This window comes from Salvelinus fontinalis, chromosome 19 (assembly GCF_029448725.1).
Source record: "Salvelinus fontinalis isolate EN_2023a chromosome 19, ASM2944872v1, whole genome shotgun sequence".
Lineage (NCBI taxonomy): Eukaryota > Metazoa > Chordata > Actinopteri > Salmoniformes > Salmonidae > Salvelinus > Salvelinus fontinalis.
The window spans coordinates 28,929,165-28,942,539 of NC_074683.1; the positions used below are offsets into that span (position 1 = coordinate 28,929,165).

Below are 13,375 nucleotides of genomic sequence, written 5' to 3' on the forward strand. Positions count from 1 at the left end.
AACAATATTGATTTTGGATGATTTCCCCCGTGAGTTGCAGTGACTGCCTCCAGCTATATTCTTAAACCCAGTGAAAACTGAAGCCCCACCAAGAGGAGCCCTAGCTATCAAAGAAATAAGAGCGAGGTACATCTCTTGCTGTCATGCTAAGAAGACCCCCCTGTCAGTCAGACAGGAACGTCTCCCTAAACAATCGCACCTCCCCTACTGGGCTGCACAGCGGGTGCCAGGATAAGGTGTCAGAAAATCTTGACAGGCTGTACCAGACATCTTCATCAGATCATCAACACCCTCAAAGACAGCCTGCGCCAAAGAGTCCTCAGGGACCTCTCCGTGGGAGCAGAGAGGTCTCTTTCTTCTCTCTCAGAGCAGCACAGCTCTTAAGTGCAACCAGCAGCTCTCTGGTAGGAAGAACTGCACACAGACAGACTCAATCATTTACATGGTATAATACAAAAGAGGGAAAAGACTGAGGTCTAAAGTAGGCCTATTGTATGTAGGCCTATCATCAAGTCAAATAATGCCTATTGTAGGCCTAACTATATGTTAACGGGGGAGATGGTAAGCCTCAAATATATTTGTAGTTTTATAAGGCCAGATACATTCCATGTGATGAAAAGGTTTAATATTGTACACTGTTTAGGTAATCTCAGATGTACATAAAATCATTAGTGGTATGATCTACATTGAACATGTGATGGTGTGATACATTGACACGAGGTCAGTGGAGTGTTAGCCAGACAGCAATGCAGCGGGGCCACTTAGTAGAGACAGCTGTAATATGCATATATTATGCAGATCCCCCACTTTAGCTACCATTAAAGCTAGCATGGTGATTAAAGTGAATGATTGCTGCTGAGGCCAGCCAGGCCACTCAACAGAACAGTCAGGAGAGGAGGAGATGGTTCTCAATAGGCCCCTATAGAATTCCCCCAGCTTAAACTTCATTCTCAGAGTGTGTGATTCAAATAATGAACATGCGATAACATGGCAGTAGTGATGAGGCCTAACAGTGATTGAAATATGCTCTCCAGAGGGATCTGGGTAAGACTATTTCCCTCTGCCAATCAACATGGGCAGGTCAACTCCCCCACAGGGAGGACGGGTGAATAATCACATTGGAATTGGAAGGTTGACAAGCTGGAGAATGACAGAGGGATGTAATGTGTTGGCTGAAGGTAGATGGATAGACAGGATATATAATATAGAGCTCTCTCTGTAAGAAGTAAGCCGCTGTGGCTTTTCTGACAACGTCCCAACTCTCATCTCAACTTCATAACAAGGTCAGGCAAGGCTACCTAGACCTCTTATAGCTAAAAATGCTTCTGATGTGAAGTATCTCTCCAAATAGCTATACCTGTATCTAAGTAACCTGGAGCACTTACAAAATAATATATAAAGATAGCAAATGACAAATACAAACAAGAACTGTACATGTATCAAATAGCTTAGACAATGATATACGAAAAGTTGTCAGTACTCGGTCCAAAGAAGACACTAAATGTAACTGATTTACATAATGACTCATGTTGGAGGCAGAGAGTGTTAGTAGGGCTACATGAGGGTGTTTTCTAAGGGTCGGGAGTGTGGGCCCGTTGTTATTACAGACATGTCACTATACAGATCTTAAGTTTTGCACCATTAAAGGTTTCACAGTGCTGGCAGTTCCATTTCATGACCCTGTGTGACTCATTAGAGATGATTCACTCTCTCTCTCCTTCAAAGGGGCTTCATTGGCATGGGAAACATATGTTTACATTGCCAAAGCAAGTGAAATAAACAATAAACAAAAGTGAAAAGAAACAAAAAAAAAGGAAATTAATAGTGAAGATAAAGATAGACATATCGGTCCCGCTTTAAGTGACGTGCAGCTAGCTTATAAAGCCTTCATAAACACTACATAAATCTGTCACAAATCATCTATAATCATATGTAATGCTCTATAAAGGGGTCATAAATGTGGCATAACTCTTTGACATAACCACAAATGTCAAATGTGACATAACCCACTATGTCGAATATGACATAACTCTCTGTTTTATTAAGGGTGGCATAAGCACCGCTTAATAAAGGCTTTATAAATCAAATTAAATTGAGGCTTCACAAATAATTTATAATCTTGTCATGCATCTTGGTAGAGCATTGCAACACCAAGATAGTGGGTTGTATTCCCGGTACCGCCAATACGCAAAAATGTATGCATGCATGACTAAGTCGTTTTGAAAAAAAGCATCTGCTTCTGCTAAATTGTACATATTATATTACTCTAAAACATTTCTAGGATGGCCCAACCTCTTCAGTTTTCTCGGTTTTCTTTTTCCAGGTATTGGATTTCCCATTTTTTCCCTGCTTTTCCCCCAATTTTGTCAACTTTTTTTATAAAACAAAATAAAAAAGGATTTTCTGTGTTCCCAACAATGCTTAAACCACACCAGGAAACAACTTTTAAGGTCTGAAAAAATCAAAGAAACTTAGATTTTTGAGTGTAGTTTCCTTTTAATTCAGGGCACATGCCCTGCACTGTTCTTGTTTCTGTAGCACAATAGGCGCACATGTGATGAGTTCGCAAATCAAATGCCGACTTGTGGTGCCACTAGACAGAGAAAAACTATTAAATTAACCTCTACGGGATCAGTGTCCCCCCGCAGTACTATTGAGCTAACATAGCCTAATGTGATTAGCATGAGGTTGTAAGTTACAAAACAAATTCCCAGGACATATACATATCTGATATGGGCAGAAAGATTACATTCTTGTTAATCTAACTGCACTGTTCAATTTACAGTAGCTATTACAGTGAAAGAATACCATGCTTTTGTTGAGGAGAGTGCACAATTATGAACTTGAAAATGTATTAATAAACAAATTAGGCACATTTGGGCAGTCTTGATACACCATTTTGAACAGATATGCAATGGTTCATTGGATCAGTCTAAAACTTTGCACATACACTGCTGCCATCTAGTGGCCAAAATCTACATTGCGCCTGGGCTGGAATAATGCATAATGGCCTTTTTCTTGCAATTCAAAGATGGTACAAATCAATGTAAATGCATGTTTTTTTCTTTGTATTATCTTTTACCAGATCTAATGTATTATATTCTACTACATTAATTTCACATTTCCACAAACTTCAAAGTGTTTCCTTTCAAATCGTATCAAGAATATGCATATCCTTGCTTCAGGTCCTGAGCTACAGGCAGTTAGATTTGGGTATGTCATTTTAGGCGAAAATTGAAAAAAAGGGGGCTATCCCTAAGAAGTTTAAAGTAAGTGCAGACACATGCGATATAGAGTCTTTATGGATTTGTTATGAATGTTCGAAGGCATCTCACTTCAAACAAGGTATTACAGGACACTACATAAAGTGTCAATAAATATGTTATTAATGTACTGCTGATTTTTGAAGGTGCTCATGATCCACAGGTAGGTAGGTAGGGTGTGAAAGGTATTTCAATTTGATGAAAGGTATTTCAGTTTGATGGACCTGCAAAGCTTGTGTTTGTGTGTGTCAGAGCCAAGATGATTTGGAATAGTCGAACCTGAGACTACCGCACCAGGTATTCATTCCTCTTCTGTCCCCATTCCCTCATTATATTGTTGTGTGCATTTTTATGTACTGAGGAATGTGACTTGGTTCCATAAGAAAGCCACTTTCAATCTCCTTATGTTATGGGCTTTATCAAGGTAAGTGTTTCTTGGTATAATATCGTACCCAATCATTCAAAGTTGGCCATAGTGGGAGTGACCATTGAATTCTATGGGAGTGACTTTACTGAGTAAAGTATTTGTCATCATTCCCCCTGGTCAACACTAGTTAACACAGCCACAAAATCATAATTATGACTAAACCCTACCCATTTCCACAATTTATCTTCTTAAAATTAGATTTGAAACCTAAACCTAGCTAATGAAGGCGAAGTTTGATGCGTTGGTCCAACAGGGTGGGTGGAAGTGTCTGGGAATGAGATTAGGTGTAATGTGAGAAACGTGAATTCAATTCAGAGCATGTGCCATCCTTCAGCACAACATGTCATTCTTTATAAAGCACAGACCTTCACCCGGAGCGAGTGGACCACAGGGGAGTGCAACATTTGACCTCTGGGTCTAGGACTCCCTTGTGTGTCTGCTTGCTCCTCAGGTTGTCCTTCCTCCCCTCTGTAGATCCAACACAAATCCAGATCCCTATGGCCAGTCCCAGCACCAGACCAACAGACGAGGCGCGGAGGAGGGATCAAAGATCACACCTTCACCCGGAGCGAACAGGCCACAGCGAAGCACCACCTTTGATCTCTGGGTCTAGGGCTCAGGTTGTCCTTCCTCCCCGTTACAGATCCAGATCCCGACCCAGCACCTGCAGCAGCCCCAGTTCCCGATTCGTGTTTTTTCCCCCCGTTCTGCAGCACTAGACCAGCACCAACCCTTGGCCTCCAGTCCCGGGCCCAGCGCGACTTCCAGTCCCGGCCCCAACCCCAACCCTGGACACAGCACCGAACAACCACAACTGCCAAATCCTTTTAGCAACTACCAGCACAGACCCCACCCCACCCCTTCCCCTCCAACAACACAAAGACACAGACATATTGTGGTGTGACTGACTGGACTGACAGAATTTTCAGATTATTTTTTGATTCATTGATTGCTTTTGATTTTTTGATTGGATGACCATTAGTTTATTTTGCCTAATTTGAATGGATTACTTATTGATTGATTTGTTTATTATTTGGAATTTTAAATTAATTATGGATTTGAATTTTAACTTGTTGAACATTTTAAACTGTAATGAATTTTGGAATAACCAAATAAAATGACCTTTATTAAGCACATGTTTAAATCATATTCAACATAGTGGGTTATGTCACATTTGACATTGTTGATTATGTCACACAGTTATGCCACATGTATGAACCCTTTACAAAGCATGACGTGATTATTATGTCATTTTATTTTTACTTTTAACCTTCATTTAACTAGGCAAGTCAGTTCAGAACAAATTCTTATTTACAATGACGGCCTATATAGATGCTTTGTAACACATTCATGTAATGCTTATGAAGGTATTATGAAGGCATTATGAAGCCTTTATAAGCTGAATGTTATTTAAAGCGGGACTGATATTTCTAACGTTATATTATCAGCTGTGTACAGTGTTTTGACCTTTTACTGTAGCGGGAAATATAAGGGTCACACAGAGTGTTTCTTGGTAGTCTGAAACTGATCTACTTTTAAACAAAAGGATCCACCTCCCACACAAGGTTAAGTGCTTAGAAAAAAGAAAACACCTGCACCATGTCAGATATAAAGTTGAAATGTATAACAGTTTGAATCCCAATATTACACTTTATTTACATCACAGAAGACTGAAATATAACAAAACCGTTTGACATAGAAACACTGAATTTTCGGCGATTCATTTTTTAAAATGTTTATTAATTATGAAAAATGTCATTAACATTCAACCAATGAGGCCACTATAGGGCGATTTGGTCATCTGACTGCATGAAAGATCTACGATGAATCCACAAATTATATGTCACTCTGGATAAGACCGTCTGCTAAATGTGTACAATTTTAAAATAAAAACAAAATGGCAGAGTAGTTGCAAGGTAATCTGACTGAGAGTGATAAATATATGCAAACCAGGTATGGTTACAGATCTAATTGTATTCACTTGATTTTCTGGTCTCTGTCATTTTACCCTGAGTTGTTCTTATTTTGCCAAAACAGTGTGACAGACATACTAGGGATTCCTATGCATATTTTGGCATCAGTTTAAAAGAAATACTACCACTTGTGTAGATATATGCTTTCCTCTTACCTGTTTCAAAATGGTGTAATTTGATCCATCCACACTTAGTTTCCGGATTTCATGATGATCTGCCAGTACGAGAAAAGGTTCCTCCACTGAAAGGAAGAGAACCATAAACATCCTTTAGAATAAGGTAAATGCTTCCAGGCTCTGTCGCAGCTGGCCACTACCGGGAGACCCATGGGGCAGCGCACAATTGACCCAGCGTCGCCCGGGTTAGGGGGGGGGGGCGCACTAGCTACTCCTGTGGCGTGTTAAGTGGGCTTTGTGTCAAGAAACAGTGCGGCTTGGTTGGGTTGTGTTTCGCCTCTCCCGAGTCCGTACGGGAGTTGCAGAGATGAGAAAAGACTAACTACCAGTTGGATACCATGAAATTTGGGAGAATAAGGTTAACATTTCTTTAAATGGAACCATTCCATCAGACTCAAAACACATTTCATGCAATTCTACGTCAGAAGACATTAGCTTACATTACAGGCTACTAATTATAATCGCCAGTGTCATATTGATTCACGTAAAGATGAAGCCTTAGGCTACTACCGGTACTCACGGTGATGGCCGATGCGCTCATCGTGGCAATAGCTTATCTCAAGATGAGCTACTTTGTACAACAGTGCTGCTGTTCTCTAACAATTAGGTTGTTGATAAACATTTGTTCTATTGGTTCTACGGACAGATTAGTCTTCTCTTTTCATTAGTATGCATTTGCCTTCCAAACTGTACGTTTTTCCTGCAATTGTATTTAGAAATGTGCAAAAGGCAAACAGACAGCCTCAACAAACTTTAGAAATATAATCCATAGATGGTAGTTCCCATTCACGACCGGCAGGCAATGCTAGTGCATCCACGAGGTTAACAATCAAATTGCCAGGGTAAGAGGTTGCAAAACCCTTCTATGGATTATATGTCTATGGCCACAACGCAACAAGCTGTTTATTTGGCGCGCATGCTGCCCAAATTGTGGCCTTACCGACTGTAGGTAACCGGCAACTTCCAAAATAAAGGAAACACTTGAGTAAATGAGGAATAAAAAGTTTATGTTATGGTGTGTGGGGTGCATTTTCCTGGCATGGTTTAGGTCAACTTGTAGAACGTATGCCAAGGCGCATTGAAGCTGTTCTGGCAGCTCAAGGTGGCCCAACACCCTTTTAAGACACTTTATGTTGGTGTTTCCTTTATTTTGGCAGTTACATGTATACTCTTGTGCTAAAATATACCGTTTTTTACAATGGCTTACACACTAAAAGTGGTACTTGAGGCACACTCAGTGAAACCATTAACTCATGTACCTAATCTTCAGACAAATCTGCAAAACTGCAAGCACATTATCTGCTTTACACTCAGTTTGCAAAACACTTAACACAGTTCTCTACATTAGACACATCATTCAAAACTAACAGGTCTTGTGTTTAGTTTGGAAAACAATGCCATTCAACATGCCACTCTCATTTACCGATTATCTACACACAGTGCTCACATGTGAAAACACACAGCAAATTTCTTCACTTAGAAATCACAGCTTGAGCACTATAAATAGGCTTCAGGTTGGCTTTCTTGGTTTGGACAACAATGGAGGCCAATTTTGGAGAGAGTGTTAGAGGAAGAGGAGTGAGACTAAGAGGGGGACGAGGACAAGGAAGAGGTCAAGGACAAGGAAGAGGAAGAAGACAAGGAAGTAGGAAGGAGAACAATCACAGATGACATCTGGGCCACCTTGGCTGACCATGTGGTCAACCATGGTTTGAGTTTCAGGGAGGCTGGGCAGAGGGTCCAGCCTAACTTGAGCTCGCTACACTGCAGCAAGTGTCATTTGGACATTTCAAAATGAGAACAGGTAAGTAAATCTACCCTCTATACCAGGGGTCGGGAACCTATGGCTCCCGAGCCAGGTGTGGCTCTTTTGATGATTGCATCTGGCTCGCAGATAAAACAAAATATTCTCACATTTTTTAACTTTTTTTATCCCCTTTTCTCTCCAATTTTCATGGTATCCAATCGCTAGTAATTACTATCTTGTCTCATCGCTACAACTCCCATACGGGCTCGGGAGAGACAAAGGTCGAAAGCCATGCGTCCTCCGAAGCACAACCCTACCAAGCCGCACTGCTTCTTAACACTGCGCGCCTCCAACCCGGAAGCCAGCCTCACCAATGTGTCGGAGGAAACACCGTGCACCCGCCCCCTCAGTTAACGCGCACTGCGCCCGGCCCGCCACAGGAGTCGCTGGAGCACGATGAGACAAGGATATCCCTACCGGCCAAACCCTCCCTAACCCGGACGACGCTAAGCCAATTGTGCGTCGCCCCACGGACCTCCCGGTCGCGGCCGGCTGCGACAGAGCCTGGGCGCGAACCCAGAGACTCTGGTGGCGCAGCTAGCACTGCGATGCAGTGCTCTAGACCACTGCGCCACCCGGGAGGCCTATTCTCATTTGTTTTAATCCATCCATCAATTTTTCACTGCTCATGTCCTGTTCAGGGCTGCAGGAGCAATTGTCCATTATTTTAAAAAATGATACTGGCCTACGTTGGCCGTTGCTAGGTAAAACAGGTAAACGCCTCCTTTTGAATCAGTCTGCTCGGTCATTAGCTCAAAGCTAACCCTTCGACAAAGAAGATGGCGAAAAGAAAAAAAGATGACGAGTATCGTACATTTCAGGACGAATGGACCGAAGAATTCGCCTTTGTGGAGAGAGCAGGTTCTGCGGTGTGTCTAATTTGCAATGACAAAATTACATCGATGAAACGGTCAAATGTAAAGCGGCACTTCGACAAATTCAGAGGCTTATTATACTGACATTTAGTTGAATTCACTTTTAAAATATATTATATGGCTCTCACTGAAATACATTTCCAAATGTTTTGCTTTCATGGCTCTCTTAGTCAAAAAGGTTCCCGACCCCTGCTCTATACCATGCTACTGTACTTCCAGCACTGCAGTACTTACAGCACTACAGTAACATTTACAGTAACATTTAATTTCATACTGAAAGAAATCTTGTACCCTAACCATTCACATCATGTTTTTGCAGAATTGCTAGATGACCCTGCAATGGAGGAAGAAACCGGCTGTTCACAGCAGAGCAGGACAACACATAGTGAATATCTGCTCATTTCAAACAACAGCATACGTTTACGACAACTGCAACACCACATCATCACTGACAACACAATATTCAATAACATAAATAGGGTGAGTTTATCCACACTTGGTTGTCTCCTGAAACGCCATCAGATTCGTATGAAGCAGCTCTACAGAGTACCATTTGAACGAAATTCTGACAGAGCGAAACATCTGCACTATGAATGGTTACAAGTAAGCTATACTAACCTGTAATTTGTACTGTACTTTCAGTGTATTGTGCTACATATTGACTGCTCTGTCTATTCACACTGTCATACAATAATGTTTTGTCTTGTCTGTTTCAGAGAGTTATGGAACTAGATGCTGCTGCAGAGCATCATGATTTCGTCTACGTTGATGAGGTTGGCTTTAACCTAGCCGAAACAAGACGCAGGGGAATAAACCTCATAGGACACTGCACCATTGTGAGTGTCCCTGGACAGCGTGGTAGCAACATCAATGTGTGCAGCCATTAGTCAGAACGGTATCCTTCATCATCATGCCACTCTTGGTCCTCACAATACTGCCCACATTATCACCTTCCTTGACACCCTGCATAATATCCTCATTCCCAATGACCAGAAGAATGGGCCAGAATGGGTCAGAGCAGTCCAGGTTTGTTGTCATCTGGGACAACGTAAGTTGCCACCGGGCGGCTCTGGTCCACAACTGGTTCATTGACCAGCCGCAAGTTTTGATGCTCAACCGCCACCATATTCTCCTTTGCTAAACCCAAAAGAAGAGTTATTTTCGGGGTGGCGTTGGAAGGTATACGATCGTCAACCCCACCAACGCATACCCCTTCTCCAGGCGATCTCCAGGCGATATATATATATACACACACACACGCTCACGCACACACACACACACACACACACACACACACACACACACACACACACACACACACACACACATATACACTGCTCAAAAAAATAAAGGGAACACTTAAACAACACAATGTAACTCCAAGTCAATCACACTTCTGTGAAATCAAACTGTCCAATTAGGAAGCAACACTGATTGACAATAAATTTCACATGCTGTTGTGCAAATGGAATAGACAAAAGCTGGAAATTATAGGCAATTAGCAAGACACCCCCAAAAAAGGAGTGATTCTGCAGGTGGTGACCACAGACAACTTCTCAGTTCCTATGCTTCCTGGCTGATGTTTTGGTCACTTTTGAATGCTGGCGGTGCTCTCACTCTAGTGGTAGCATGAGACGGAGTCTACAACCCACACAATTGGCTCAGATAGTGCAGTTCATCCAAGATGGCACATCAATGCGAGCTGTGGCAAAAAGGTTTGCTGTGTCTGTCAGCGTAGTGTCCAGAGCATGGAGGCGCTACCAGGAGACAGGCCAGTACATCAGGAGACGTGGAGGAGGCCGTAGGAGTGCAACAACTCAGCAGCAGGACCGCTACCTCCACCTTTGTGCCAGGAGGTGCACTGCCAGAGCCCTGCAAAATGACCTCCAGCAGGCCACAAATGTGCATGTTGCCCAGCAACAGCCCCAAAACATCACTGCTCTAGAGGAGATCTGCATGGAGGAATGGGCCAAAATACCAGCAACAGTGTGTGAAAACCTTGTGAAGACTTACAGAAAACGTTTGCCAACAAAGGCTATATAACAAAGTATTGAGAAACTTTTGTTATTGACCAAATACTTATTTTCCACCTTAATTTGCAAATAAATTCATAAAAAATCCTACAATGTGATTTTCTGGATTTTTTTTCGTCATTTTGTCTGTCATAGTTGAAGTGTACCTATGATGAAAATTACAGGCCTCTCTCATCTTTTTAAGTGGGAGAACTTGCACAATTGGTGGCTGACTAAATACTTTTTTGCCCCACTGTATATACAGTACAAGCTCAACATTTCTAAATATACATGCAGGTAAACATCATTTAGAATACCACTTGAACTTCAATTTAAATGATGTAAAATACTGTATATCACTAGCGAATTAATCCAACGGACTACAGTATATTAAAGTGCAAGCTTGCTGCCAAGACATGTGATTAGCTTTACCTGAGAGAGCCTTGCAGGTGTTGGGGTTTCGCTCCAGGGCTTCGTAGCCTTCTACACACAGACACTTGAAGGAGCCGTAGGTGTTGATGCAACGCTGGCTGCAGGGCAGGCTGGAGGAACATTCGTTAACGTCCACGCACGTTTTCCCATCATCTTTCAGCCGGAATCCAGGCCAACACTTGCACTGATATCACACAAACAAAAAAGTAGTGAAGCATTTTTAGTCTAGACAAATTTAACAAATAATAGTTTATATTCCATTTACTCAAGATATTTCAGCAGCTGGTCGATACAGTAAAATGCTATGCAGAGACAGATGGACATTCAGCTGCATTATTCAATTGTGCCTAATTGTCTTTCAACAACACTCACTTAACTCTACACAACAAATTCTAGGTAAAGATACCTTAATAGAAAATCACTCAAGTAAAAGTGAAAGTCACCCAGTAAAATGCTACTTGAGTAAAACTCTAAAGGTGTTTTGTTTTAAATATACTTAAGAATCAAAAGTAAAGTATAAGTAATTTGAAATTCCTCATATTAAGCAAACCAGATGGCACCATTTCCTTGTTTTCTTTATTTTTATTTACAGATAGCCGGGGGCACACTCCAACACTCAGAAATAATTTACAAACGTAGCTCTTTAGTGAGTCCGCCAGATCAGAAGTAGTAGGGATGACCAGGCATTTTCTCTTGAGAAGTGCATGAATTTGACAATTTTCCAGTCCTGCTAAGCATTCAAAATGTAATGAGTCTTTTGGGTGTCAGGCTAAATTTATGGAGTAAATAGTACATGTGTCACGTTCTGACCTTAGTTCCTTTTTTATGTCTTTGTGTTATTGTATTGTAGGCTATTGTAGTAAGCTAATATAATGCTATATTGTGTTTTCGCTGTAAAACACTTACAAAATCTGAAATATTGGCTGAATTCACAAGATGTTTGTCTTTCAATTGCTGTACACTGTGTATTTTTCATAAATGTTTTATGATGAGTATTTAGGTATTTCACGTTGGTTTCTGTAGTTATTCTAGCTGCTTTGGGGAGAGTTGTGATGGTGGCTGCAATGTAAAACTATGATTTATACCTGAAATATGCACATTTTTTAACAAAACATATGCTATACAATAAATCTGTTATAAGACTGTCATCTGATGAAGTTGTTTCTTGGTTAGTGACTATTTATATCTTTATTTGGTCGAATTTGTGATAGCTACCTATGTAGTAAAAAAATTGTGGAAAAAAAAAGTTGGGTGTTTTGCTATCGTGGTTAGCTAATAGAAATACATATTGTGTCTTCCCTGTAAAACATTTTAAAAATCAGAAATGATGACTGGATTCACAAGATGTGTATCTTTCATCTGGTGTCTTGGACTTGTGATTTCATGATATTTAGATGCTAGTATTTACTTGTGGCGCTATGCTAGGCTATGCTAGTCAGCTTTTTTACTGATGAGGTTGCTCCCGGATCTGGGATTGTGACCAAGTAGAAGTATTTTACACCACTGGTTAAATCAACACAGAGAGTGGGACCATATACAAACTGGAACCAGTGTTAAATTAAAACACTGGCCAGTCCAAGCATCAGACCACCAGATGAGATACAAAAGATCACAGGGAAGTACGACCATATGGGTCTAGGGCTCCCATGTGTGCCTGCTTGCTCCTCAGGTTCTTTCCTTCCCTCTACAGATCCCAAACCCAGCACCAGCCAATGTTCCTGTTTTTCTCCAAGGCCCACAGTCCTAGCACTAGACCCAGCACCAATCCCTGGTTTTCCAGCCCCGGTACAGCATGATTTTCAATCCGGTTCCAACATCAACCCAATTTTTCCCAGTTCCAGCGCCAACACTGAATGCAGCATCAATCCTGGACACAGCACTAACCCTGGACACAGCACCGATCAACCACAACTGCCAACTTCATCCAGCAACTGCCAGCTCAGACCCCACACCTTCCCCTACCCCAACACAAAGACATAGTGAACCACTCCATCAGACCAACCATGACTGACTGACTGACTGACTGACTGACTGACTGATGATTGTTAAATGTTATTTGTTGGAATGCATTTGTTTTTTTTGTTTTCTGGGGTAATTGTTTTTCTTTTGATTTGATTAATTTAAATTTGATTGATTAATTATTATTTAAATTATTGATTATTTAGAAGTTTAACTACATTCTATTTGAAATTTTAACATCTATTATATTTTGGAATAACCCAAAAAATGGAAAATTACTGAGGATAATAGCGGACGATATTGACACTCCCGTTTCCTATATCTTCAATCTAAGCCTACTAGAAAGTGTGTGCCCTCAGGCCTGTAGGGAAGCAAAAGTAATTCCGCTACCCAAGAATAGTACAGCTCACTTTACCGTTTCAAATTGCTAACCAATCAGCCTGTTACCAAC

The 13,375-nt window shown here is 41.2% G+C and overlaps 1 protein-coding gene across 8 annotated transcripts in view; it reads right to left on the reverse strand.

Moving 5' to 3' along the window:
* LOC129816575 (low-density lipoprotein receptor-related protein 1B-like) overlaps positions 1-13,375 on the reverse strand; it is a 586,954-nt gene that overhangs the window by 74,043 nt on the left and 499,536 nt on the right. For all 8 annotated transcript variants that reach the window (XR_008753574.1, XM_055871208.1, XM_055871203.1 and 5 more), the window contains exons 55-56: positions 10,966-11,149; positions 5,819-5,904 (exon numbers count right to left, since the gene is read on the reverse strand). Coding sequence is in view for 7 of the 8 variants with exons in the window: in XM_055871208.1 (XP_055727183.1) it covers positions 5,819-5,904; positions 10,966-11,149 (270 nt within the window). In the remaining variant the exon portion in view is untranslated. The remainder of the gene's footprint in view (positions 1-5,818; positions 5,905-10,965; positions 11,150-13,375) is intronic.